We start from the raw sequence: 27500 nt of genomic DNA on the forward strand, positions 1-27500 counted from the left end.
TAATGTATTTTAAAAAACCATACACTTCGTATTAATTTTTCATCTTAACTGTTTTAGACGCTGGCTACTTCATAGAATATTATATAGATTTTATCCTTATATTTAATTCATACGTAGGAGTGGCTGTGTGGTAAGTAGCTTGCTTACTAACCACATAGTACCGGGTTCGGCCCCACTGCGTGGAACCTTGGGCAAGTGTCTTCTACTATAGTCTCAGGCCGACCAAAGCCTTGTGAGTAGATTCGGTAGACGGAAACTGAAAGAAGCCCGTCGTATATATGTATATGTATATATGTGTGTGTATGTGTTTGTGTGTCTGTGTTTGTCCCCCAACATCGCTTGACAACCGATGCTGGTGTGTTTACGTCCCCGTAACTTAGCAGTTCGGCAAAAAAGGCCAACAGAATAAGTACTAGGCTTCCAAAGAATAAGTCCTGGGGTCGATGTCCTTGACTAAAAGCGGTGCTCCAGCATGGCCATAGTCAAATGACTGAAACAAGTAAAAGAGTATATAAATATATACATATGTACATGCATACACATGTGCGTGTATGTGTGTGTGTTTATATGTTGTGCATGAGAAATCTAAAAGTCTACCTAAACATTACACTATATACAAAAGTATATTAAAAATAAGTGCAGTTATGATATAACGGGTATGTAATTACTAAAAGACACAGATGCACACAATTGAATTAGCTTGTATAAAAATAGTATAACAATATGGCATAAAAGTAGCAATAATATACCATAAATGGAAAAAAGATCATGGACAAAGAAGGAATAAAAGTGACTGTAAATATAACGAAATAGAAGTAAATATTGTATATTAACGTTATAAATGGAAAATGAAAAATCTATTAGACATAGACTAGAAAGATTTATTTGTAAGAAAGAAAGAAAGAATATAATGAACATGTTACCAACATAAATCAGGTAATATCCATATTTGAACAAATAAATATAAGTTGATAAAACCATATAAATTGTCTATGATAATGCCTTTGGATAAATCTGACGAGAAATATAAATAGTGAGAGAGGAATAATAATTCAGTTTAGAGATACAGTCGGATATACAAAACTCAATCAAATTATAATCAGAAAATCAAAGAATTATGAAATATACAATTAGAATAGAAATGAAAAGTATATGAATGAATGATAATTGAATAAACGAGAGATGAATATTATATTGGCAGTAGAGCTGTTGATATTATTAGGTGATATCCGTAAACATATTAAAACATACTGAGAGATAATATGCCATAAAGATTTGCTTAGTTACAAATGCCAGCGAATATAAGGGGATATTTTGAAGAGGAAACAATAAAGGTAACGAAAGAACATATTTGATAGAAGAAACAAAAGAGATATGCAATGCTTTATAATAAAGAAAGATATAAATCATGAGGCGGAAGATAAAGAAAGAGCCAGATAATGAGGTATATAAATCAGTTTGGCTTGTCGATGGAGTTTATCTTTGGGTTTTACCACTTATACATATGCATATATATACATACATATATATGAGTAAATGTAAGGATAAGCAAGTTTGGCAAGTGGATATACAAAAGATATTAAATACATTTAATACGAAAATGTACATATGTAAGCGTATAAAAAGTCCGACTTACACAGAATATAAATGACATCAGGTATTAAATGGGTTGAGTAAGAAATTTACGAGTCTAACAGCTGTTTGTGAGGGCTTGGTGGTCCAAAATAATGATTGTAACTTGATTCCATCATCGGATACTACCGGCCTCCGTCTTCAGGGAAGAATTTTACACTTGAGTTGTATACAGAACGGAGTTTAAAGATACATATGTACATTTTTCGTATTAAATGCATTTAATATTTTTTGTACATCGACTTATCTAACTTGCTTGTCCTTATATTTACTCCTCTATCTGCTCAAGTTCAAATCACTTGAGCACTATGAAGTATATTCTATATAGAGAATACCTGTCTCTAATCTATCTATCTATCTATCTATCTATTTATCTATCTATCTATCTATCTATCTATCTATCTATCTATCTATCTATCTATCTATCTATCTATATATATACCTATCTACACACACACACACATACACACACCAAACATACACACACGCGCGCGCGCACCTACATGACACATACACACCAAACACACACACACACACACACTATCTATCTATCTGTCTGTCTGTCTATCTGTCTGTCTGTCTGTCTGTCTGTCTGTCTGTCTATCTATCTATCTATCTATCTATCTATCTATCTATCTATCTGTCTGTCTGTCTGTCTGTCTATCTGTATATACATACATACAAACATACATATATAAATATATTCTTTTATTCTATTCTTTTACTTGGTTTAGTCGTTTGACTGCGGCCATGCTGGAGCACGCGCACACAGACACATAGAGACACAAATATATACCCCGTGATTACGTGACCGACCAGACTATCAGATGTTACACATCGCTAATCACAATGTTCTTGCATCGTTTTAGCCTTCGAATGATGCCATTCCCCGCAGGTTAGGCGAGCAGGCCTACATTCACTCCTGATCGGAAAGGTGACAGGAGCAACGTGAAATGACATGTTTTGCTCAAAAACACAACGCGCCGACCGGTCTGGAAATTGAACCAATGATCTAGGTATCGTCGTTACCGCATGGCAAGTGGTTAGTCTGTCGCGCTGTGAAGAGGTAACAGTTGTGACAAATGCTATTGTATGAAAACCTCAAACATTACTGTAACATTAAAGTCATTTTCTTTATTAATGACTTAATATCTATTCATCTATCAATCTAACTACTTGTCTGTCTATCTGCCTGTCCGTCCATCTGTCTGTCGTATCTGCTTGCCCACCTAGCTAACGACATACATATACACGCATACATAAATGCACACACACACACACACACACACACACACACACACACAAACACACACTTAAATTATATTATATATGTATATATGTATGTATATGCACATAGGCGCAGGAGTGGCTATATTGTAAGTAGCTTGCTTATCAACCACATGGTTTCAACCACATGGGACAAGAACACAAAACATCCAGATAAACGATACAAAGAGAACAAGGACGGGTCATTCAGAGTTTTCTTTCCTCAGTCGAGTTCCAGATTATCTTTGCAATTTTGGCTGGTTATACTCGAGATTGCTCTAATCTGGCCAGCGCCAAGGAAAAACTAAGCTAAGAGCATTAGATTCCTTGGAAGAAAGCAAATATATACGAAAACAAGGACGGAAAAAAAACGGAGAATGTTACACAAATACAAATAAGAGGACATAAAAACAAGTGTCTTTCGACTAGAGACGAATTAAATTAAGCTGGCGTGTGTGGAAATAAAGCCTTACGGCAGGGATATAAGATTTCACAGCCACGGGGAGGAATATAGATGCTGCACGGATGACGGCCCAGGACAGTTGCCCACGAATGTCAGAAATAAACAATCACGTGTATCCTAATTAATAACGTATGTGTATAAAGTATTACAAATTTAGTCTCATGGCAGCAAAATGGTTTCATGTTAAAGAACCTCTATGTTTGGAAAGAAATTAACAGTTTGCATTCCTAACATGTCTGAAATGTCTAAACAATTAGAAATTTCTTTAGCACGAAACCGTTCGCTGGCATCAGTCGTTTCTTCTGTGTGTATGTGCGCATATGTGGAGGCGCAATGGCCCAGTGGTTAGGGCAGCGGACTCGTGGTCATAGGATCGCGGTTTCGATTCCCAAACCGGGCGTTGTGAGTGTTTATTGAGTGAAAACACCTAAAGCTCCACGAGGCTCCGGCAGGGGATGGTGGCAAACCCTGCTGTACTCTTCCACCACAACTTTCTCTCACTCTTACTTCCTGTTTCTGTTGTGTCTGTAATTCAAAGGGTCAGCCTTGTCACACTGTCACGCTGAATATCCCTGAGAACTACGTTAAGAGTACAGGTGTCTGTGGAGTGCTCAGCCACTTGCATGTTAATTTCACGAGCAGGCTGTTCCGTTGATCGGATCAACTGGAACCCTCGACGTCGTAAGCGACGGAGTGCCAACAACAAATGTGCGCATATATAAATACTTATATTTCTAAGTGTGTATGCAGATATGTGTGCGTGTGCGTATATACACAAAATGTATATGTCTACGTATGTATTCACACACATATACACAAAAAATGTTTAACGACAATGTTTGAAGTAGCATCATTGACGCATTGCGTAATGACTTCGAAGACTGTTTTTAGTCTAAACGAAAGCAAGCGTGTTGATGTGTTGCCACTGTTACCTGTGTGTCAGGACTCTTGTCTGCGATGTCATACTTGCATACGACCACAATAAATTCCAAAGCGAAGGTCTGAGTCATTAAAAGTCCACTTTACTGGCTCGCAAATGCTTCAGATGTAAATGAAACTTAAATGGCATTGACATTAAAACAACATTATTGTTGTCGCTGCTTTCATGTTATCCAATACACATTTACATAAATCATCAAAGTGTGTAAATGATTTTCCTATGAACGAGCCATAGTATATTCCTATTTAATTATTTCTCAAAAATACAAGAGTGTTTCTACTAAGGAAACAGGCGATGTGATTACGACTAAAAGCTTCTCTCTTAACACGGCTGTATCGGTAGATGGACAATGTTCACCTGGTGTTGGATGCTCCCTTGTACAACAGCCGTCCTGCGTTACCTGTAACCAGAATCGGTGATCAATGAAAATATAAACATAGAAAACTGTTGGAAGCCGATCTAAATAAAAACCGGATTATTCTGACACTTACTGTTTCCTTCCTACACCTGAATATTTATTATTTATTTTGTTTATCTAGAAACAGCGAATCACCGGCAGTGAATTCGTACTTATGATGGATAAATGTAATATATATTCCAAGGCTCAAAACGGCATGGTAGAGAAGAAAGGGCGTTAGCCGGAGGTGTCAACTCTCGGGCAAACAATGAACGTCTAGTATAGTGGTGGAGTACAGTGGTAGAGGAGGACTGGAATGTAGAAAAGGGAGGTAAGTATCGAAAGGAGTAAAGTAAAGAAAAATGTTATAAGAACTGATTCGGAAAAGTGAAGATCCGACTTAATCTATTATGATAGTTTTAGGAAACGGTAATTTAAAGTGTGAGTAACTCCAAGAATTATGGTACTCCAGTGGTAGAACGATATATAAACATTGTGAAGGAGAGAAAATATCTAGTTTTATCATTTTAAATATCTTCCGACGATTAAAAGTCCTTTGCAAGGCTGTTCATGTTGATGCGCAAAGATTGATTGGGATTTCAAATAACATAACAGCTTCAACATATTTTGATTCTTTAAAACTTTTACCGTTCTTTAATCAGTCTTAAATATTCATTTTTTCAGTGTTATTATTTTTAGTCATAAACATAAAGTAATATTATATATATATATTAAAAGTGGGGAAGGCCGTTTTCTGGGATTACCTTAGGTGTCCCGTCCATAAAGGGTTTAGCTTTATGGTGTATCGTCAGATACCAAAAACTTGTTGGCTCATGACCTCTTAAAAATTCCAGTCCGTACAAGGTTTAGCTTTATGGGAAACCTAAGGTAATCCCATAAACTGGCCTTCCCAATTTTTAATATATACTGCTCTATATCTTAGAGTGTGCTTTTTCTTTCGGATTTATGTTTTTTTGCAAACGACACACATACACACACATATACGTGTGTGTGTGTGTGTGTGTGTGTGTGTGTGTGTGTGTGTGTGTCTGTGTGTGTGTTTGTGTGTGTGTGTGTGTGTGTGTGTGTGTGTGTGTGTGTGTGTGTGTGTGTCTACGTGTCTGACACACTGCCAGTCTTATATAGACAGTAGCTGAAAAAATATACTGTTCCATGTTTATCTCCCTTAGCTTAGCCTTTCGACAAATAGATAACTTCAAAGTAACGGATACAATCGACTGAAATACTTCATAGTGATGCTTCAGTATGACCAAAATTCAATGACTGAAACATTTATACTCACATACATACATACATACATACATACATACATACATTAATACATACATACATACATACATGCATACACACACACACATATATGTATATATGCACCAACTGTATAGTAGGTATATATATATATATATATATATATATATATATATATATATATACATATGTGTGTCTGTGTGTAAGCGTGCGTGTGTGTGTATATCAGTTCTCAAGCAGACATGTCTTATCTATTCCTCTACTTAAACGCTAATGGAGACATGTGAAAACCAAGTAATAATTGATTAATGTACTATTAATTGAACTGCTGTATCTCAATCAACGAACAAATTTTCTTCCAGATTTGCTTACTTTAGTAATGATATACAAAAGTATTCTTCGTGGGTTTCATTTGAAATTATTGTATTCTGACTCTAGTTTCAAAGACAAAATGAAACAGAGTGTTGTTTGAGAACATTCCGATAAACATTCCTACTACGACGTAAATGACAGTGTTACAAAGCGTTAAGACTTTTCTCGGGTTTAAAATTTGACATTGTTTCCGTTATCTATATTCAATGATAGAGCTTTATATTTTTGTTCGTAACCGGCTCTTCGAAGGAAGAATTTAAATAATTAAAAACAGAAGAGAAGCCTACATACATACATACATACATACATACATACATACATACATATTGGGGCCCTGGGATATGTAACACGCTGCCTAATTACCAATCTTGAGAAATGAGGCTTTTCAAAACCAGGTAGGAGAAAGCTAATTCGAAGACTGCAGATCCAATCCATCACTGGAATTGTAAGAATCTGTAAAATTTGTCACAAGTTTATAATTTAAATATATATGAGCATGCCTCATATATATAACATACAAATCTGCATATACATACATACATGCATACATACATACATACATACATACATACATACATACATACATGCATATACGAAGCTCGCTTCTCAACCACATGGTTCTGGGTTCAGTCCCACTGCGTGGCACCTTGGGCATGTGTCCCCCCTACTTTAGCCTCGGGCCGACCAAAGCCTTGTGATTGGATTTGGTGGACGGAAACAGTTCTGAGTTTAAATTCCGCCGAGGTCGACTTTGCCTTTCATCCTTTCAGGGTCGAAAAATTTAAGTACCAGTTGCGTACTGGGGTCGATCTAATCGACTGGCTTCACCGCCCCACAAAATTTCGGGCCTTGTGCTTCGAGTAGAGAAGAATATGTTTAGAAGATTAAAGGTAGCGAGCTAGCAAAAACGTTAGCACGCCGGCGAAATGCTTATGTTCTGAGTCCAAATTTCGCCGAGGTCGACTTTGCCTTTCATCCTTTCGAAGTCGATGAATTAAGTACCAGTTGCGTACTGGGGTCGATGTAATCGACTGGCCCCCACCTCTCCAAATATATATATATATATATATATATATATATATATATATATATATATATATATATATGTTTGATTTCTATGCCCGGTCAGAGAGTGACCATTGGTTCCGCACTTATAAAGCGCCTAGCTGTAAATGCAACTCGTCTGACGAGTTACAGATACAGCTAAGCGCTTTATAGGTGCAAAACTCTCTGACCGACCATAGCAATCAAACTTTTATATATATATATCATTCGCCATGATAGATCGCTGACCACTACATTTATATTTTTTCTCCATTTTTTTCTCCTTATTTTTTTTCTCCTTGTTTTTCTCCTTATTTGTTTCTCTCCTTATTTCTTTCTGTGTTCCTTTCAGTTGAAGAGCGTAGCACGAAACGTTAAAGACTTTCTCTATCCCCGAACGTTAAACTAACACATCCATTTGTTGTTTACACCGCCTGTCTTCGTCTGTTGTTTTTTTTTGTAAATTCTCCCATATATATATATATATATATATATATATATATATATATATATAAGCATGTTTGTGTGCCTGCGTGTGTGTATGTATGGTTGCCTTTGTATCAGTGTTTGTTCCCACCTCAGCGTGACAAACGGTGTTCTTTGTTTACATACCATAACTTAGCAGGTCGACAAAAAAACGATAGAATAAGAACCTGAACTACAAAATAAGTACTGGTGTCAATTTGTTCGACTACATCCTCCAAGCGCTGCTCCAGCATGGCTGTAATCCAATGGCTGAAGAAAGGAAAAGAAAACAGTACTTCCCATGTACTGTCGAACGAATCCCCATCGTTACTGAACACAGTTCTCTTTGGGTCTATGAAAACATGTAATTCTGTATCCCGCGTTTAAGAAGGGCAGCCGTCTCAAGCCTATCAGTTACAACGCTTATTGACCAATTACAAACCTCTCAAAGGTGACGACAATCCGTAGGAACAACTATGACATTTATCACATTAAGTTTTGCCTCTTTTATCCGACGTAGAAAGTTCGATTTTTACAAAACCCGATTTTAAAAATGTCAGCAATGGCAGACTCTCACGTTTTCATAACTTCATTGACAGGCGTAGGAGTGGCTGTGTGGTAAGTAGCTTACTTACGAACCACATGGTTCCGGGTTCAGTCCCACTGCGTGGCACCTTGGGCAAGTGTCTTCTACTATAGCCTCGGGCCGACCAAAGCCTTGTGAATGGATTTGGTAGACGGAAACTGAAAGAAGCCCGTCGTATATATGTTTATATATATATATATATATATATATATATATATATATATATATATATGTGTGTGTGTGTGTGTGTGTGTGTGTGTGTGTGTGTGTGTGTGTGTGCCTGTGTTTGTCCCTCAAATTCGCTTGACAACCGATGCTGGTGTGTTTACGTCTCCGTAACTTAGTGGTTCGGCAAAAGTGACTGATAGAATAAGTACTAGGCTTACAAAGAATAAGTCTTGGGGGTCGATTTGCTCGACTAAAGGCGGTGCTCCAGCATGGCCGCAATCAAATGACTGAAACAAGTAAAAGAGAGACAGCAATATTGTTTCCTTCGATTTTAGCGAAACCTTCAACTGTTTCCGAACCATTTGATTGTTAACTAAATTTCCGGTGTATTATGTCCACCTGTCTCTTTATCTGATCGAGCATTTCCTGTTAGGTCGCTACTTCACATTGCCTGTCAAAGGGCATTTATCTGATTAACGATCTGTATATGCTTCAGTGCATCTCGAGATCCGATTATGTATCTTAAACTCTTTCTTTTCCCCCCATTATTACTTCTAGCAATGTAGACGATGCTACGCTTTATGCCATGTTGACCATCTTTATATAAGACCTCATCTACACACAACCGTGATCTTCCAATCTAGAATTGTACCCTTTGTTCGAATATATACCTTGAAACATTCTTCCAAGAGCGACATAGACTCCATGATCACCATACATACATACATACATACATACATACATATAAAGTGATAAGCATCATTGATAACAAAATAAAACTACTAATATAAACTAGAGGGAGATATTTATTGAATTTTCTTCACCTGTCATTTACTCGCTTCTCTTCCTCTTTCCATTTCTCTTTCTTTCTCCTTCTTTCATTCACTTTCTCCCTCCCACTCTTTCCTGTTTACATATGCAAGCTCGCGTTGTCATGCGTTCCCCATCAGTTGCAGCTAGTTTCTCAATCACTAAAGATATAAAACTCTGCTGTTTTTCTTTATTTTCTTTGCATCGGGATATATTTATCGTGAAGGGAGGACTTTATTCAAAAAGCCGGACTCGCTCTCCACAGCAATTTCACTGTTCTTTTTGTCTCGTTGTTTTATTTTCTCAAATGATACCAGTTTTGCTGGTGCTGACAATCACCACTCTTCTTGGATTCGGTTTATTCTAAATTAGTGGTTATCAACCGGGGTCCATATTACACTTGGGAGTCCACATAACCCTTGAAGGTCCATATAAGATTTTGTTGTTAAAATTTATGCGGAGTAAAGTGGCTATACTTCTACAATACAGAAAATATTTTAACATCTTTAATACAATTCCTAATAATATTTAATTATGAAGACATACTCTCTCTTTTTACTCTGTTACTTGTTTCAGTCATTTGACTGCGGTCATGCTGGAACACCGCCTTTAGTCGAGCTAATCGACCCCAGGACTTATTCTTTGTAAGCCTAGTACTTATTCTATCGGTCTGTTTAGCCGAACCGCTAAGTTACGGGGACGTAAACACACCAGCGTCGGTTGTCAAGCGATGTTGGGGGGACAAACACAGACACACAAACATATACACACACATACATATATATACATATACATATATACGACGGGCTTCTTTCAGTTTCCGTCTACCAAATCTACTCACAAGGCTTTGGTCGGCCCGAGGCTATAGTAGAAGACATTTGCCCAAGGTGCCACGCAGTGGGACTGAACCCGGAACCATATGTGGTTGGTGAGCAAGCTACTTACTACACAGCCACTCCTACGCCTATAGCCACTCCTACGCCTATATAAGCATCTTTTAAACATCAAATTGCTATGAGGGGCCACCCGAGTAAGATAGGAATCAAAGGGACCCATAGGTGAAAAATGGTTGATAAATACTGCTTAGATATTTATATATGTGCATTAGTTGTTTTTAACTACTCGACTATGACTTATGCGCGATTGGGGCAAAGTATTTATCGAAAATTGTGAGGCCTAGAATTTGTAGGGAATTTGCAGATTTCAATGATGTCGTGTTCATGAATATGCATCGTCGACTTTTAACATTTTATTGGTCCGTGACTTCACAGTTCATGTCCATAGCAAATAATTTGTGTATTGCAGGTATCGATAATTTCCAAGACAAAAAACAAAGAAAAAACAACAACAATAATCCAAAGCAACAACAAAAAAAAGTAACACAAATCTTTTTGTGTTAAAAATCGATATTTAGTTTAACAATGGCGAAATCTATGGAGTAATCTTCAAGCAACCTAAAATGGTTGAAATAATTCAACATCCAAATGTGTCATTACATTAATGAAATATTTTCCATTTCTCTTTTTCTGAAAGTTCGGGATATTTTTGAATTGTCAGAAAAAAAAAAATAAATAAAGGAACTGCATTGAAGCCTGTTTATAAACTAGGCCACTTTTACTTCCTCTTTTACTTGTTTCAGTCATTTGACTGCATCCGTGCTGGAGCACCGCTTTTAGTCGGGCAAATCGACCCCAGGACTTATTCTTTGTAAGCCTGGTACTTATTCTATCAGTCCCTTTTGCCGAACCGCTAAGTTACGGGGACGTAAACACACCAGCATCAGTTGTCAAGTGATGGTGGGGGGACAAACACAGACACACAAACACACACTCATATATATATATACATATACATATATACGACAAGCTTCTTTCAGTTTCCGTCTACCAAATCCACTTACAAGGCTTTGGTCGGCCCGAGGCTATAATAGAAGACACTTGCCCAAAGTGTCACGCAGTGAGACTGAACCCGGGACCATGTGGTTGGTAAGAAAGCTACTTACCACACAGCCACTCCTGCGCCTATGCTACAAATTATTTATCTTGGGCGATAAAATTAAACCGTGACTCGATTTAATACCACCTGGGACCTTGTGTACCTTTAGCGGAACCCACTCGTTGCTAGCGTTAGGGTCAGACATCAGGCTTGAGAATGCCTACATCCCTCTACGCCATCTCCTGAAGGGGTTCAAGAGTATTGCCTTTCCTCTAAAGATTAATACACAATTTAGACATACTTTAGTGCTCGTTTGCTAAAAGAAAATTGTAAGGACAGAAAAGTAAACTCAGATAAATCAAAACAGAATTAAAAAGAATTCCTTCATATGTAATAAACTGTATCGATTATATAAGTAACCATGACATCAATATGGCAGTGATTCTGCTTATTGCAGTCTGATGTCCGTTTCTCTCTTAAATGAACCATTTGACATTCATAAATTCAGTTAATTGTTCTGGGAGGCAACTAACTAGATATTACCCTTTAATCGTCTTTATATCACAATAGTCGACTCCTGCCCTATGTGAAACAACGGAGAAGGGAATGGATTCCCAACAGACAGTTTGCTCTAAATTAATTCCAAACCGTTTTCTTAAAGCTAAATATAATAACATCAAAACTCCACTTGCAGACAGATTACTTTCTGTTAAGCAGCTTAACGTCCCTGATTCACTACGTTAATCCAGCTTAAGAAATCTAATCAGTTGTGTATGAATAGAGAATAATTAATTGATATGAATCTTAGCTTACCATTGATAGGGTGTTTCTTAAGCTTTTATAACTTGGTGCTAGATTTCTCTAGAGTTTATCTAGTCATTATCAATATGTTTTCCCGAAATATTCATCTTCATAGTACCGTTGGATACTATGCTTGACTGTTATTCATTCCCCCGCATTATTTATTTCCAAAATCTTCCTTCTATTACAGTACCTAACTTTCGTTAATTTGTTTTTCCACTTAAAAAAGCTGGGAAACAAATTTTCACGAAATCCGTTCCCATCATATATCGATAGATATTGGTGCTGTTTAATTTTCATTAATTTTGAGCGAAGGCCATATTTGTAGCGCTCATTATTCGTTACACACATCAGAGTGAACGCTAGACTAGGTGTCCTGTGAATTATTGAAGACAGCTATAAATTATTTTACTCCTACCGGACAGTATCGAATGACCTGTTTCTAATAAATCAAGCACATATCACACAGACTAGAACATTATATCTAACAAAGATGACATACCATCCATCCAGAAGATAGTGTAAAATAGCGCGGTTTTAGTAAATCAGACTCACATATCACATTACCATCAACAACTAGTGATCATAAATTACTCAAAATCTAATTTTAAAGAAAGTATTAAATGCTTACCATATTAGTTATTAAATGAGGAAAAGTCAAATGTTGTTGGATTTGTAGCATTTTCTTCCATCTTCCTTTACTTGTTTCAGTCATTGCACAACGATCATATTGAAGCACAATCTTTAAGGGTCTTAGTCGAACAAATCGGTCCCTGTATTTATTTTTCTTAAGTGCGGTACTTGTTTTAACGGTTTCTTTTCGCTGGACTATTAAGTTACGGAGTCTTAAACAAACTAACACCGGTTGTCAAGTGACTGGGGGAAAACACAGGCAAAATGACATGTATATATATACCTATATGTATATCTATCTATCTATCTACCTATCTATCTATCTATCTATCTATCTATCTATCTATCTATCTGTCTGTCTGTCTGCCTGTCTGTCTGTCTGTCTGTCTGTCTGTCTGTCGGTCGGTCTGTCTGTCCTTGTCTGTCTCTATCTGTCTGTCTGTCTGTCTGTCTGTCTGTCTGTCTGCCTGCCTGTTTGTCTATCTATCTATCTATCTATCTATCTATCTATCTATCTATCTATCTATCTATCTACCTGTCCCTGTCTGCCTGTCTGTCTCTATCTATCTATCTATCTATCTATCTATCTATCTATCTATCTATCTATCTATCTATCTATCTATCTATCCATACATACATACATACACAACGGGTTTCTGTACAGTTTCTGTTTTCCGAATGCACTGATAATGTATTTGTCGGTGCGGGGCTATAGCAGAAGACACTTGCTCCCTAGCTACCTCGCAATGGGATTTAACTAGAAACCACACACCCATGCCTGAAATCCTAATTATTCTTTGACAATTGATGGTTATATTTCAACATCTCATCATACCGTTGTATCATTATCCGCGATTGACTTTTGCATGTTAAAATAACCATATAAAAACCATTTCAACTGTTCTTTTTAAAATCGTATTTACAGCGCTGTTCACCCCACCAATGAAGAGAAATATATAAATGAACGAAATATAGGCCGTGTATTATTAAATGATATTTCATAAGTATAGCTATATAAAATCCGGAAATAACTTTACGGACATTAGAAACCAGCCCAGCATGAATAATCAAATTGTCTCCAACAGTGTTCTCGTAATAACAATGATCAAATTGAAGAGAACAAAGAGAATTTTGAGAACTATCTTATTTGTCGTTGGTTTAATTTCAATTCCATTCCTTTCCATAATAATCAATTTATTCTATAAAGTTTTATGCTATCTGGGATTAATTTGCGTCTCTTTGTTCAGTTCAATAGTACAAAATCATGATGAAACGCATAATTATGTCTTCGAGTAACGAGTTCAGTGATTGTAGATGTTGGGACTTGAAGCTATGCTTAATTCTCTTAAATCTGTAATTTTAGCGGAAAACAAAAAATCCAAAAAGGAAAGAAATACAAGGAATATCAACGAATAAATGCTTTTTAATAATCAAATATTTCTGTTTATATCTTAACAGGAGTTACAGATGACGAAAGAAGCTAAGACTGTTCAACCCCATTCATCGTCTACTTCGACAGTATCCAGAGGTAGCACACGTAGCGACCAACATCCAGAAGAAACCAGCAGCATCAGCGCACGAAGTGATACCAGTGTCGATAGCTCTGTATTTGACGCATCTTTTGGTAAGCAATTATTTTATAATTAAATTTTGACTACAGAGAAGATGGACGATTTTGATTCAGTTCTTCATGGTTGCCAATTCATCTAGCTTACGTAACTAATGCTATAGTAACAGCATGAGCATAAGCTTTCCTTCTAAATTTTTTTTTTATACTTTGCTATATACGAAGTCATTAGGACTGTCTGGCTTCTTGAAGCTTAACGTGATATTTATGTATGTTTAAGTTTTACCATTAAGAAGAAAGAAATATATATAAATAAGCCAAAGCGAAAACAACGGTTTGGTTATCCAAAGAAGTACGATTGAAGCACATTCTGATGTTTGTTTAACTCTTTTAATATACATCTAGAATTCTTACATTTTAACGTTTAACATCCATTTACTGTGAATTTATTCCAAATCACGAACGGTTAGATTTTGGTTCGAAGAATGGATTGAATTCCAGTCATTTTCGTACGTTAACCAAATGAAATAATCCCAAAGAAAACGTCTTTGATTTACTAGCTCCGGCTTCCTATATTAAGCTTAAAGATAGCACTTATCTTCATGTTTAACGTATGTATGTATGTATGTATGTATGTATGTATGTATGTATGTATGTATCTATCTATCTATCTATTTATCTATCTATCTATCTGTGTGTGTGTGTGTGTGCATATACCTGAATATATAACGCACACCCGCATGAAAGAGAACGAGTAGAATAATTTGAAATATTAGAAAGCATAGGCATGGATGGAAATTATAAGAATGTAAAGTCTTCCGACACTGTTGATGTGCAGAAAAAAAGAAGGGGACATTCTTGACAGACCGTTTCATAATCTGTTGACCTTTTCTCGGAAGAGGCATACCTGATATGCTCCCCAATCGAAAGCATAGGATATTAGTCTGCTATGTAAAGGTGTCAGGACTTAAGCTATTATCGTCGTGGACAGCTAAATTTATATATGTGCTTTTGACGGTTCGTCCTTAATTCAACAAACTCTCTCTCTCTCTCTCTCTCTCTCTCTCTCTCTCTCTCTCTCTCTCACACACACACATACACACACACGTACACACAGATACACACACGCCGTCGTTGGCATTCCGTCGCTTACGACGACGAGTGTTCCAGTTGATCCGATCAACGGAACAACCTGCTCGTGAAATTAACGTGCAAGTGGCTGAGCACTCCACAGACACGTGTACCCTTAACGTAGTTCTCAGGGAGATTCAGCATGATGCAGTGTGTGACAAGGCTGGCCCTTTGAAATACAGGTACAACAGATACAGGAAGAAAAAGTAGGAGGAAGTTGTGGTGAAAGTACAGCAGGGTTCACCACCACCCCCTGCCGGAGCCTCGTGGAGCTTTAGGTATTTTCGCTCAATAAACACAACGTCCGGTCTGGGAATCGAAACCGTGATCCTAAGACTGCGAGTCCGCTGCCCTAACCACTGGGCCGTTGCACCCCCACACACACGTACACACACACATATACACAAATATATTTGTATTAATTTGAAAATATATGTGGAAGATTTTTAAAAGTGGTATAGAATTTTAATTTGAGTCATGTTACGAAAGAATTGTAAAAGATTTCAAGACACATGCGACGAGTCTGGTAAATATCGACAGTAACTGACATCTTATGACTGGAAGAAATAGCAACAAACAACAGGTACAAATTCTAACAATACAAAATATCATTTTAGTTTCACTTCCTATAAATCGTATTTATGCTAATTACATAGTTTCTCTTCTTTCTGTGAAATTCTATTTCATCTGACAGAATTCATGATCCACGTCTTTCAAGGCAAAAATTTCCTCACTCACAAGATTCCATCACGTCTTACTTATTTTTTTATGCGAAGTTGTTCGTTTAATGCGCAAAAATTTATTTTAATGTCAAGTTAGAACAATCAATAACCCAAAGCATCTTCACGGAATATTTTCTAGTTTGCCTTGTTCTCGAGCGGGTCGATCGAATAACAAGGCTTGGAGAGTCTCTTAAAAGTACGGGAATACATTAACTTTATTTTAAAATTCTATACCAGTAATATTATATGATCAAACATATTTGCAACGGTGCCATTGTTGCTATAGCGAAGCATGGAGATGAACAGTCAGTTTGTTACAAATCCATTAGCATGCTTCTAATCTAATTAAGGATGGCATACATTCAAATATGACAAAAGCTTTTGCAAAAGAGATATAGAAATAAATATAGAAATAAAGTATAAAAAAAGCAAAGCTCGTATTGGAAGTTTCAAAATGTAATTTTTCTAACTAAACTACACTTGAATTGATTAGGTCACCTTCATATCTGTCTTGCTATCGCACTTGTGGCAGTGTGAAATTGTGTATTTTGAATGTGAAATGACGTAGATTTAAAGACGTAGGATAGAAATTAATATAAAATAAGAATGTTAACATAGATTATATAATATAATGTAATAAATTGATACAATGAGAAGTTATAGTAAAAGAACAGCATCGATTTATTTCCTAAACGTGATATACAGCTTATATATATAGTTCATATGAAGTGCAAGACATTGGGAGAAATCTCGTTAGCTTTTTAATAATGGAATTGCTTTCCAAAAATCATTTTGCGTTCTAGAAAGACAGCACGTATATCTGTATAAATTGATATCTGTCGATACGTATATTTGCTGTTTATTACAGTTCATATAAGCTTTCTGATACATCAATTTTTTAAAGGCATATTCGCAAGAAAGATTTGGTTTGGATTTCGATCTATTATAATAACAACAACTTGAGAAGAAAGTTAATGTCCTATAATTTAAACCTCCGTAGAAGTATATAATTGAAATCTATAAAATTGATCTATCTGGCTGTAATTGAGAATTTATAGTTTCAAGGGTCGGTTTCTATTATAACTGACTGAGTGTTTATAAAGATAAAGAATTTGACAGCCAAGATTTCGGTCAGAATGTCTATTTCAAGTTTTCTGTTTGCCTCTATGTACGAAATCTATACAAAAATATACATAGAATTAACACTATCTACAAATACCCAAGAGGTTAATGGAATGTTCTATGGCGGTGTGGATTATTTCTTCTCCGATTTCAAAACTAATATCTCCAAACCAAGTTTTGAATATATAGCAGATGCTCTTCTCAGTTTTCGCTCTAAACTGATACTGTTTCATTAGGTTAATCTGGAAAGGCTTAAATTCCTTTCTTCAAGTTTACTATATTAGTGAGCATTGCAGACATTAAGGTTGGAAAATTGTCGTTTTGTACTCCATTCATTAATAACTTTCTGTATGATATTATTTTGAAAGAAGGAAATAGAGAAAGCATTCATCCCATTACGATGGTTATTTACTGCACCTTTTGGTGTAATGCATGGAAAGGAAATCAAATAAAGGATTTGTATGTTGACAAAATACCAAAGCCCTAAACTTCAGCCCCCATCCCTGTCAAAAAATAAAGAAATTCTCATTCTATTCTCAGTGACACGGACATTAATACTACAAGTGAAATCTCTTCCACTAAGAACTGAAATAACTCAAATCACTTGTCATTTCGCAGGGTTCTCAACACAGAGAATCAACGGCTTGATTTCACAAATATATATAAGGTTTCAAACCTACAAGAGCTGACAATGACTCTGTGATGTTAATGCCTGCTTCAATGGTATTAGTGACATAAGTGAAGTAAAACACTTTTGTCAGGAATTGCGAACAATGAATCTTAAATCAATCCCACCATTAGAACCACTTTTAATTATATTTGACAAACCAGAAACCGATAACTTCCTTCATATATTTCTGAGTTGTAATAAATTTGATATGTGTAAACATATTTAATCTCGATGGAAAGGAATTTCAGTGTAAAAGTTAACAAGAGCACTTACTAAATATAAATAAACTGTCGGAGAATTGTAATTTCAATTTTCGTTTGACATATAGCAAGTCTGGTTTCCACTGGATTAGGTATAAACACTATACAATTCTCCCATCGAGACAATGGCGTAGGCGTATTCACAAACATTATAATAGACACGACACAATAATCAGACATATGTAAACTTGCTTAGTCTCACTATAAAAACACAATCAAAGGACGATATTTAACATTATTAGAAATGATGAAACTCAAACAAAAGTTGAGATAGCAATTTCCTGATCATTGATTGCGTTGAATTTCTTTAATTTGGGGCTGTCGATCGAAATTTTGTTCGCAGTTAGACAAAATATGTTAACCGTAGCTTTGTAACTTTATCGAATATCTTTATGATACCATATTTTCACCCGCATCTCTAGAATAATGTGGATATGAACATTTGAATTTCAATTTTGACTTTGTAAGTTTTAAGATACTTACACTAGCTTCGCAATCGCGTAATTTCCGGTTCAGTCCCACTGAGAAGTACCATTCGCAGATGTCTTCTACTATAACTTCAAGGTGATCAATGCTTTCTTAAAGAATTTGCTCGACGGAAACTGTACAGAAGCCCGTATTGTATGTCTATGAGTATGTGTGTCCGGTTTATGTTTATCTCGCATCGCTTGACAATTTTGATTTGTTTATGTCCCTGAAATTTAGCAGTTCGGTAAAACAGACCGATAAAATGAGTACCAGTTTTTAAGAAAATGTACTAAAGTTATTTTTGTTGTGTCTGGGGAGAATCATTCTCTTTTAGTGTCTTATTATTTAACACACTCACCGGTAAAGTTTCCACTCATTTACTTATTTATTTTTCCTAAAATTTTCGAAAAGGTTGCAAGATGCAACGAAAATTTTAGGAAAAATGAATAAGTAAATGAGTGGAATTTTACCGGTGAGTGTGTTAAAAAATAAGGCACTAAAAGAGAATGACTCACCCCAGACACAATAAAATATGATTCAACACACAAACTCACATAAAGAATCCTGCAAACCAAATCCCAAAACATACTAAAGTTAATTTGATTGACTAAATCTTCCAAAGCCGTGCATCAGCATAGATTCACTTCAATGACAGAAACAAATAAAGAAAAAAAGAATATATTTTCAAATGTGTAAAAGCAAAGAATAAGCGGACTGTGTATTTAACTGAAGATATTTTCTTCCCAATAAGAGACATTTGGATTTGATGCATTTCAGAAAATAACCCACTTATAAGTAGTTGTAATAATATAATAACAAATGGTTCAATCATATGTTTACTTACTAAGCAAAAAACACACTGTTTGAATATCTTTTTATCAACTTATAAACTGGCAGTCTTGCAGGCTCGTAACCAGTGTGAGACAGCTGAAGCCTCTGTTTCGGTAGAAGCATGTAATTCTAAGGCGGCGAGCTGGCAGAAACGTTAGCACGCCGGGCGAAATGCTTAGCAGTATTTCGTCTGCCGTTACGTTCTGAGTTCATATTCCGCCGAGGTCGACTTTGCCTTTCATCCTTTCGGGGTCGATAAATTAAGCACCAGTTACGCACTGGGGTCGATGTAATCGACTTAGTCTCTTTGTCTGTCCTTGTTTGATCCATCTATGTTTAGCCCCTTGTGGGTAATAAAGAAATAAGAAGCGTGTAATTCTAAATTTACACCACTAAAACCTTAAAATTTATCGGTTTCTCAATGATAAACTCCAGTATACAGGGTTACATTCTTAGAACATGTTGGGGGTCCAATAAATATTAATTACGTTCTTCGAAAGCGTTGGAAGCTCAATATATTTCATGTTACCAGTGCGAAACTTTTCTACCAAGGCTAACTACTGACTACAGTTGCTAACTACTGACTACAGCTCCTCTTGCATACAAGTTGAGAAATACACAAATCATTGAGTGATGAATTGAAATCTCAGCTTACACTACCTTACTTAGATTCGCCATACAATAAACGCATCAACTGTATTTAATCCCGCACAAAAATTCAGAGATTAAATTATACAGCAACCTTTTTGATTTCCTTATCACGTCCCACTCTCTCGGTATTTACATGCTAAACTCGGTAATTTACATGTTAAAATCGTGCTTAAAGAGCATACGTAATCTTATATGTTAGCTGAAATTATGATCAGCGACTTTGATACTATGTGAATCAAAACATTCTCCTTTGTTTCCTATGCAGAATTGTCTTTTGCTATAAATCTTACGGTGTGAAACCGATGTGCAAATGAATATGATGAATTTGAAATTAATATTCCATACCTATAGTTAGTTGAACGGTGTTACTATAAGAGCCGAGTCTACAATTTGCTTTCTTTTGAACATGTCTACACTCAAATACGTTGGTGTCTATCTAACCTAATAGTTGAATTTTGTATGGGATAAAATATAGCTGGTGTGTTTGCTAAATGGCGGCATAAATAACATAACGTAAGATTATATTCCAATCCTTCACTCAATAACTAATGCGTTTTCCAAACCAGATTCAGCCTGTCCATCTGTCTGTCTGTTTTTTTTTTCTCCTCATGTAAATGACTTTTAATCTTGAGGAAGAGATGGAAGGTTATAAATCTGGCGAACAGGGCGTGTGCAGAAATGATACCATGTTGTTTTTGGTGAGAAACTCAAGCAAGGAGAGTTCGGTGACATGGTGCATTGTCGTCGCGAAGAATGCAATTCTTCACACTCCACAGACTCGGTCACTTTAGTCTAATGTCCTCCCTCAAATGCTTTAAAACTTCGCAGTAGAACTCTCGATTGATGGTCTGGCCTTGCGGGGACGGATTCTCGATGCACAATACCACATTTCTTGGGGTGATACTCTTGGCAGGCCTTCCAGATCACTCACCGTCTTCTAGGGACGTTCTTCCGCTTTTAAAGCGTCCCGGCCACTCGGAAAATTGCGTGCAACCCATTGCCTCATCGCCGGAAGCTTGTTGAAGCATGCTCAATGTTTCTCAAGTATATCGCAAAATTTCACGTTCCTGTCCATGACAAAATCGCAAACCACAGCGTACACAATGATCACAAAAGCACAAATTTCACAACTTGCAAAGTAAATACAACAATGTCACTCGGCACACTTCCACATGAAGGTCACTGCTAAATCTCACTGCGTACGCAACCGTCAGCTGCCATATGTTGATGCGCTACAGAACTAGTTTGGGAACGTTTTGCTACCAACTTGTAGGCGTAGGCATGACTATGTAGTTGAGAAGCTCGCTTTGCTACCATGTTGTTTCAGTTTCAGTCCCATCGCGCAGCACATGTGTGTGTGTGTGTGTTCAACACCATCGATTGATAATCGGGCTGTTCCCATAACATAGCGGTTCAGCCTATGAAAATGAAAGAATAATTACATGGGATTGATTTGTTCGACTAAACACTTTAAGGTAGTCCAGTGACTGAGACAAGTAAACGATAAAAGATTGAAACTGCTTAACAGCAAAACGAAAGATCTCGGAATACTTTTTAGTAGAGTTCATATTTACTAATTTTTATGAAGGAGAAAATAATACCGTAACGAAGTAATGCCTCGCCAAAGCACCTAGAGAATTGACAGTCACTTACAATGTACTAGAATGGTCGGTTCAATTGTGTGCGTATGTTTCTATATTGTAAAAATGTTGGTCTTCTCTAAACCATGTGTAATTCATATTTCATGACTATACGTGATTTCATATCTAAGTTGACACTATTTTATGTTTAGTACACGTTTGTAATGAATTTGTTGTATTTTACTGTATTGTAAGAGGAAAATTATATGAATGAATAAAAACAGGTAAACAAGATAACAAGATGGCGTCCTTTATGTTTTGTTAATAAAATACTGTTTTTTATTATCACATCTTTACCAGATAGTTATGGCTTGTGTTTTTATTTTCCTTCCTTTTCTCTCTCTTTTGAATCAGTTCTATTCAATTCGTTTTTATCATTTCTCATGAGATTCTATTGATGTATTTTGAAAACAAAGTTTGACAAAGCAATGCTCATTTAATCTGTACATCGGACGAAGGACAGTCTGCTACTAAACGGTTGTCAATATATTTGTATTTTTCGTGGGACATTTTAATTTTATGAATTACATTAGATGGACAAAGAAACGTATTGATTAAAATGTTACGTTTAAGATTCAGTAAGTGATAAATGGGCAAATAAACAAGCATTGTTGTCTGTAACACGAAAATCAAAATGATTCAGCGAATTCAAAATCTTTAGTTTGTTTTCTTATAAATATGTTTGTGTACAATATCACCATGATGTCCTATGTCAAGGCGCCGTTACATTGCATTGTAAATGGATTCCACAAATACAATTTCTTGACATGAAGATACCATAAAGAAATACAGAAAAAGAGATAGACAGAGAGACAGAGAGGAAGAGAGGGAGGAAGGGAGAGAGAGACGTGTGTGTGTGTGAGAGAGAGAGAGAGAGAGAGAGAGAGAGTTAGAGAGAGGGAGGGAGGGATGTGGCGGAGGGAACCACAGCTGTTTTAGTCAAGAGATTGCTGAATTGTTAAAGAAAATGTTTGTAGTTCATCCCCTGTCTTTGGTACTGTGCTGTCACTGTATCAACAATACTGAGTCTCATGTGACCCAATGCACTTGGCTGTCAACAGATACCATGGGTGGTATCTATTACTCTAACAAAGTGTTTGCAAAGAAACACTGCTATATTAAGCCATACACATGCTATCAGGGACTATACGCAACTCTTTGAATGTTTAGACATGTGGACTAATGTATGTATGTATGTATGTATGTATGTATGTATGTATGTAATTTATGTATACATGTATGTATGTTTGTATGTATGTATGAATGTAGGTGTGTATGTATGTATGTATGTATGTATGTATGTATGTATGTATGTATGTATGTATCAATGTATCAGTTAATGTACACTGTATTAAAATAAGACCTAGTCATAGATTCTTGCCATTGAGACACGTGGTTAGGCAGATATTTATAACGTGCCTTCTTCAGGCTATAATTATATATACAGGCACAGGTGTGGCTGTGTAGTAAGGACTTTGCTTTCCAATCATATGATGATGGGTTTAGTTCCACTGCATGTGACCTTGGACAATTGTCTTCTATTTGGATGAGGAATGATTCATGAGCGCTTTTTACAAATTTAAAAATGCACGCAGAAATAAAACGCATTTGCAAAATGTTTCATGTTATTTGAAAGAGAATCTTTTGCTCTAGAAGATAGTGTGTTTTGATTTTTCAATTTTATTGATTCTTGTGTATTTTCAGATCATTAAAATGTCAAATGGACAAAAAGCATTTTCAACACCATTTGCTTTTTGCATTAAATCGAGGTGTTAAACCCGCCGAAGGTATTCGTGAGATTTGTGCCGTGTATGGAGAAGGAGCAATGCCTCAAAGTACCGCCCGCCATTGGTTTTCACGCTTCAAAAATGGGAATTTTGACCTAAAGGAAGGATCACACATTGGTCGACCAACTGAGTTCGATGAAGAGCGATTGAATCAACTTCTTCACGAAAATCCACGTCAACCGACCAGAGAATTAGCGAAGCAGATGGATTGTGATAAAAAAAAAACCAGCTATGAAACTTGCCCATTGAGTGAAGGTGGTTCACCAAATTGAATTGGTTGACCGATGTGAGATCCGTCCTTAAGATCAAAATTCCCATTTTTGAAGCGTGAAAACCAATGGTGGGCGGTACTTTGAGGCATTGCTCCTTCTCGATACACAGCACAAATCTCACAAACAGCTTCGGCGGGGTTAACACCTCGATTTAAAGAGCAAATGGTGTTGAAAATGCTCAGTTTTGTCCACTTGACATTCCATTTTAATGATCTGAAAATAAACAAAAGTCAATAAAATTGAAAAATCAAAACACACTATCTTGTAGAGCAAAAACTCCTCTTTTAAATAACATAAAACATTTTATCAATGCATATTATTTCTGCGTGCATTTTTAAATTTGAAAAAAAAAAAATGCTTATGATTTATTGCTGAACTCAATACTATAGCTTAGGGCCGATCGAAGCCTTGTGTGTGAATTTTGTGGACGGAGCCCGAAAGAAGCCCGTCGTATAAAAATACTTATCTATGTGTGTAAGTCTTTGTGTCTGTGTTCGGCCCCTACCCTCTCGACAACCGGTGTTGGTATGTTTACAAGCCCACTTAACATTAGCGGTTCGGTAAAAGAAAGCCAACAAAATAAGTGCCAAGCTTAAGAAAATAAGCACCGGGGTCTATTCATTCGACTAAAAATTCCTGAAGGTGGTGCTCCAGCATAGCCTCAGTGTAATGACTGAAATAAGGAAAAGATAAATGTATGTATGTATGTATATATATATATATATATATATATATATATATATATATATATATATATATATATATATATATATATACACACCCGCAGAGTAGGACGTTAATTCTATTTTATTGACACTCGAAAGAATGAAAGGCATATTTGATTAGTTCATCCCAGCGGGATTTGAACTCACATAGTAAAACACTAGATGAAATACTGTAAAGTCGATAAAATAAATACCAGTTGAGTACTGGGGTCGAGATAATCGACTTATTTTACCTCCTGAAATCGCAGGCCTTGTGCCAAAATTTGAGACTAATTATTTTCATTATTTAAGATGGAATTTTAATCATAAATTCTTGGCTGATTACATTGTATACGTTATTCACAGCATTTATTTTTAGAAATTTTTCTCGACTCCAAGTTCTTAGAGTCGGTCACGAGGTTTCCATGACGTACAAATGACCGAGATCACAACAATTCACCTGATCGAGACACTGGTCCATTGCAGGATTCAATGCGAGCAATTTTGAGGGAAAGAGCAAAGCCGATTATTTCGACCCTAGTGCTTCACTGGTAATTTATTTCATCTTATCGATCCCCCGAAGCAGGGGTGGGTAGGTAAAAGGAAAAGATGACCTCGACAGGATTTGAAATCAGGATGTAAAGATTTGAAAGAAATGCCGTTAAGCTTTTTGTCTAACTTGCTAATGATTGTGCTAACTCGCCGCCGAAAACACATTTCAGTTATTTCAATGTCTATTTAATTCTCCACGTTAAGTGACTAAGAGATTGTTTTCCTACTAACGGGAAATGAAGTTAGTGTTTGCAGGTGGATTCGAACTGAGCATTGCAAACAGACGAAACATAAATTAATTGTCTACTGTTTCTACTGATTGCTGATTACAGAAGAAAACTGGCTCTCCTCATGATACTTGTGTGCAGCTAAATGGACTGGGTGCTTTAACATTAAGTGTGTTTGTAAAAAGAGAGATAAAAAGCGCCATACAAATGACGGCAGAGGTAGATGTAACCTGACTATCTGTAACGATTCATTTCCTGTTTAAGATCTGTCCTTGCAGAACAGTGCTTAGAAGAAGAAGATGGATAGCATTTAGTTGATACAGTGATCAGCTTTTTAAATGATATCGTTCAAGTAAACAGACCTGAGCTTTCAGATGTAATCTTTTCATTTACACAGTCGCAATAAACTAACAGCAACAACTATGATACCAGTGAATTAAATATAGTGAAACTCTATGAAATCATAGAACATTAAATCGATTTCTTTGCTTGATCATACGAGGGATGGACTTGTAAATAGATATCAGTCATGCTGTTCTTAGGTGTCAAGCAAACATTTTATCTCTAATCAGCAACAACTTGAAGAGTCTTAAAGGGAAGCTATCTTAAATGTATATAAACTCTATATTACAGAAAGCGTATTTCTCTCATGTGCGTGCTTTAAGTTAAAGAAAATCTGATTTTGTCGAAGATTGCATATGTGAAAACTCATAGATAGTAGTTACTTAAACTTCACAGAGTCGATAGCAAAGTATAAATAGATGCTCAATTAATTTAAAAGCTACTCCTTCTATAGATATAGAATATTAGCGTATAAGATGCGGAATAATTTTGGTTATGGTGAACGAAAGTCATTGAAAAGATTTAAATCAAATACGGTATGATGAAATATGTTGTTCAACGATTACATGTAAAATTTATCATAACGAATAAATGCTTTCAAAAATATACTGCCAAAGCCCAAATGAAAGGAAATCTCTCGAAAGAGACTTAATAAACAAGTGGCATAATATTTTGACATTTTATAGAAATCAATTTTGCATTATTTTAAAACGTATGAAAAGAAATGTCAAACTTATGAGACTTGTTCTAGCGAAAACTGAACATAACCGTTAATTATATATGATTTGCACTTCACAGTATACTAGAGACCAATTGCATACCTTAATATCATGTATAAATTATACATTAGCTCAAGTTTATCAGGTAGCTTGTTCAATGATTATTACCTGTTTTACAGAATAATTAGTGACGAAAAAGCAGTGGTAGAAAACGGTTTGAGGTTGTGTGGAATAATTGCTGATAAAGGAAGAAAGATCCTCCAAGAACATCGAAGTTTATACCTGACTGCATCTTAGAAATGTTCCTGAAGCAATTATTAATGCAGTCCAAAGATTGACAATTTCCTTTTCACCTGAACACGCGATTCCGCAAGATCTTTAATAATGGAAAATTTGTTCTGGTTTCTAAACATTCCGTTAACTTTATTCTAGTATGTTTAATGTGTGAGTAGTTGCGCTCCATTCTATGCTTAATATGTGAATAGTTGCGTTTTCAATTACAAAGTCAATCGATGATACTCACTCTTTGTTCATAACACGAACGGTTATGCCAGTCGTAATTTTACAACAACTTTACAGAAATTATATATCTTCATAAGATTTATTTCCATCCGGTTAAGACAAACGCAGCTATCCTATTAATAAATAAAAGATAACTACTAATCAGCGTGGCCTAGTGGTTAGAGTGTGACACTCACGATCCTACGATCGCAGTTTCGATTCCCAGACCCAGCGGTTCACTGTTTCAATTCCCAGACCCAGTCGGCTGTAGATGTGTTCCAGCAATAACTGGAAAGTTAACCTCACGATCGGCAGACATTTTGTTTAGAGGGGTAGTTTGTGGTCTCAGTTACTTATTATATTCCATGGTAACCGGATTCTTCGGCCTTGGGAATCTAAGGGCTCACAATGGATCTAAGTCTAACTAAGTAAGACCACTAAATGAATAGATTTTAAGGAAAACTGACGTAAATTACCAACTGGTATTCATTTTCTGCCATTGCATCTTATTTAAACACATTCAGTATAGCAAACATTAAGTACTCTTTCACCT

General features: G+C 36.1%; 1 protein-coding gene across 8 annotated transcripts in view; it reads left to right on the top strand.

Moving 5' to 3' along the window:
- Positions 1-27500, top strand: part of LOC106873483 (synaptotagmin-6) — a 287484-nt gene that overhangs the window by 128150 nt on the left and 131834 nt on the right. For all 8 annotated transcript variants that reach the window (XR_016240758.1, XR_016240757.1, XM_014920868.3 and 5 more), the window contains one exon: positions 14240-14405. Coding sequence is in view for 6 of the 8 variants with exons in the window: in XM_014920868.3 (XP_014776354.1) it covers positions 14240-14405 (166 nt within the window). In the remaining 2 variants the exon portion in view is untranslated. The remainder of the gene's footprint in view (positions 1-14239; positions 14406-27500) is intronic.

This window comes from Octopus bimaculoides, chromosome 2 (genome assembly GCF_046866305.1).
Source record: "Octopus bimaculoides isolate indiv1 chromosome 2, ASM4686630v1, whole genome shotgun sequence".
Classification (NCBI taxonomy): Eukaryota; Metazoa; Mollusca; class Cephalopoda; order Octopoda; family Octopodidae; genus Octopus; species Octopus bimaculoides.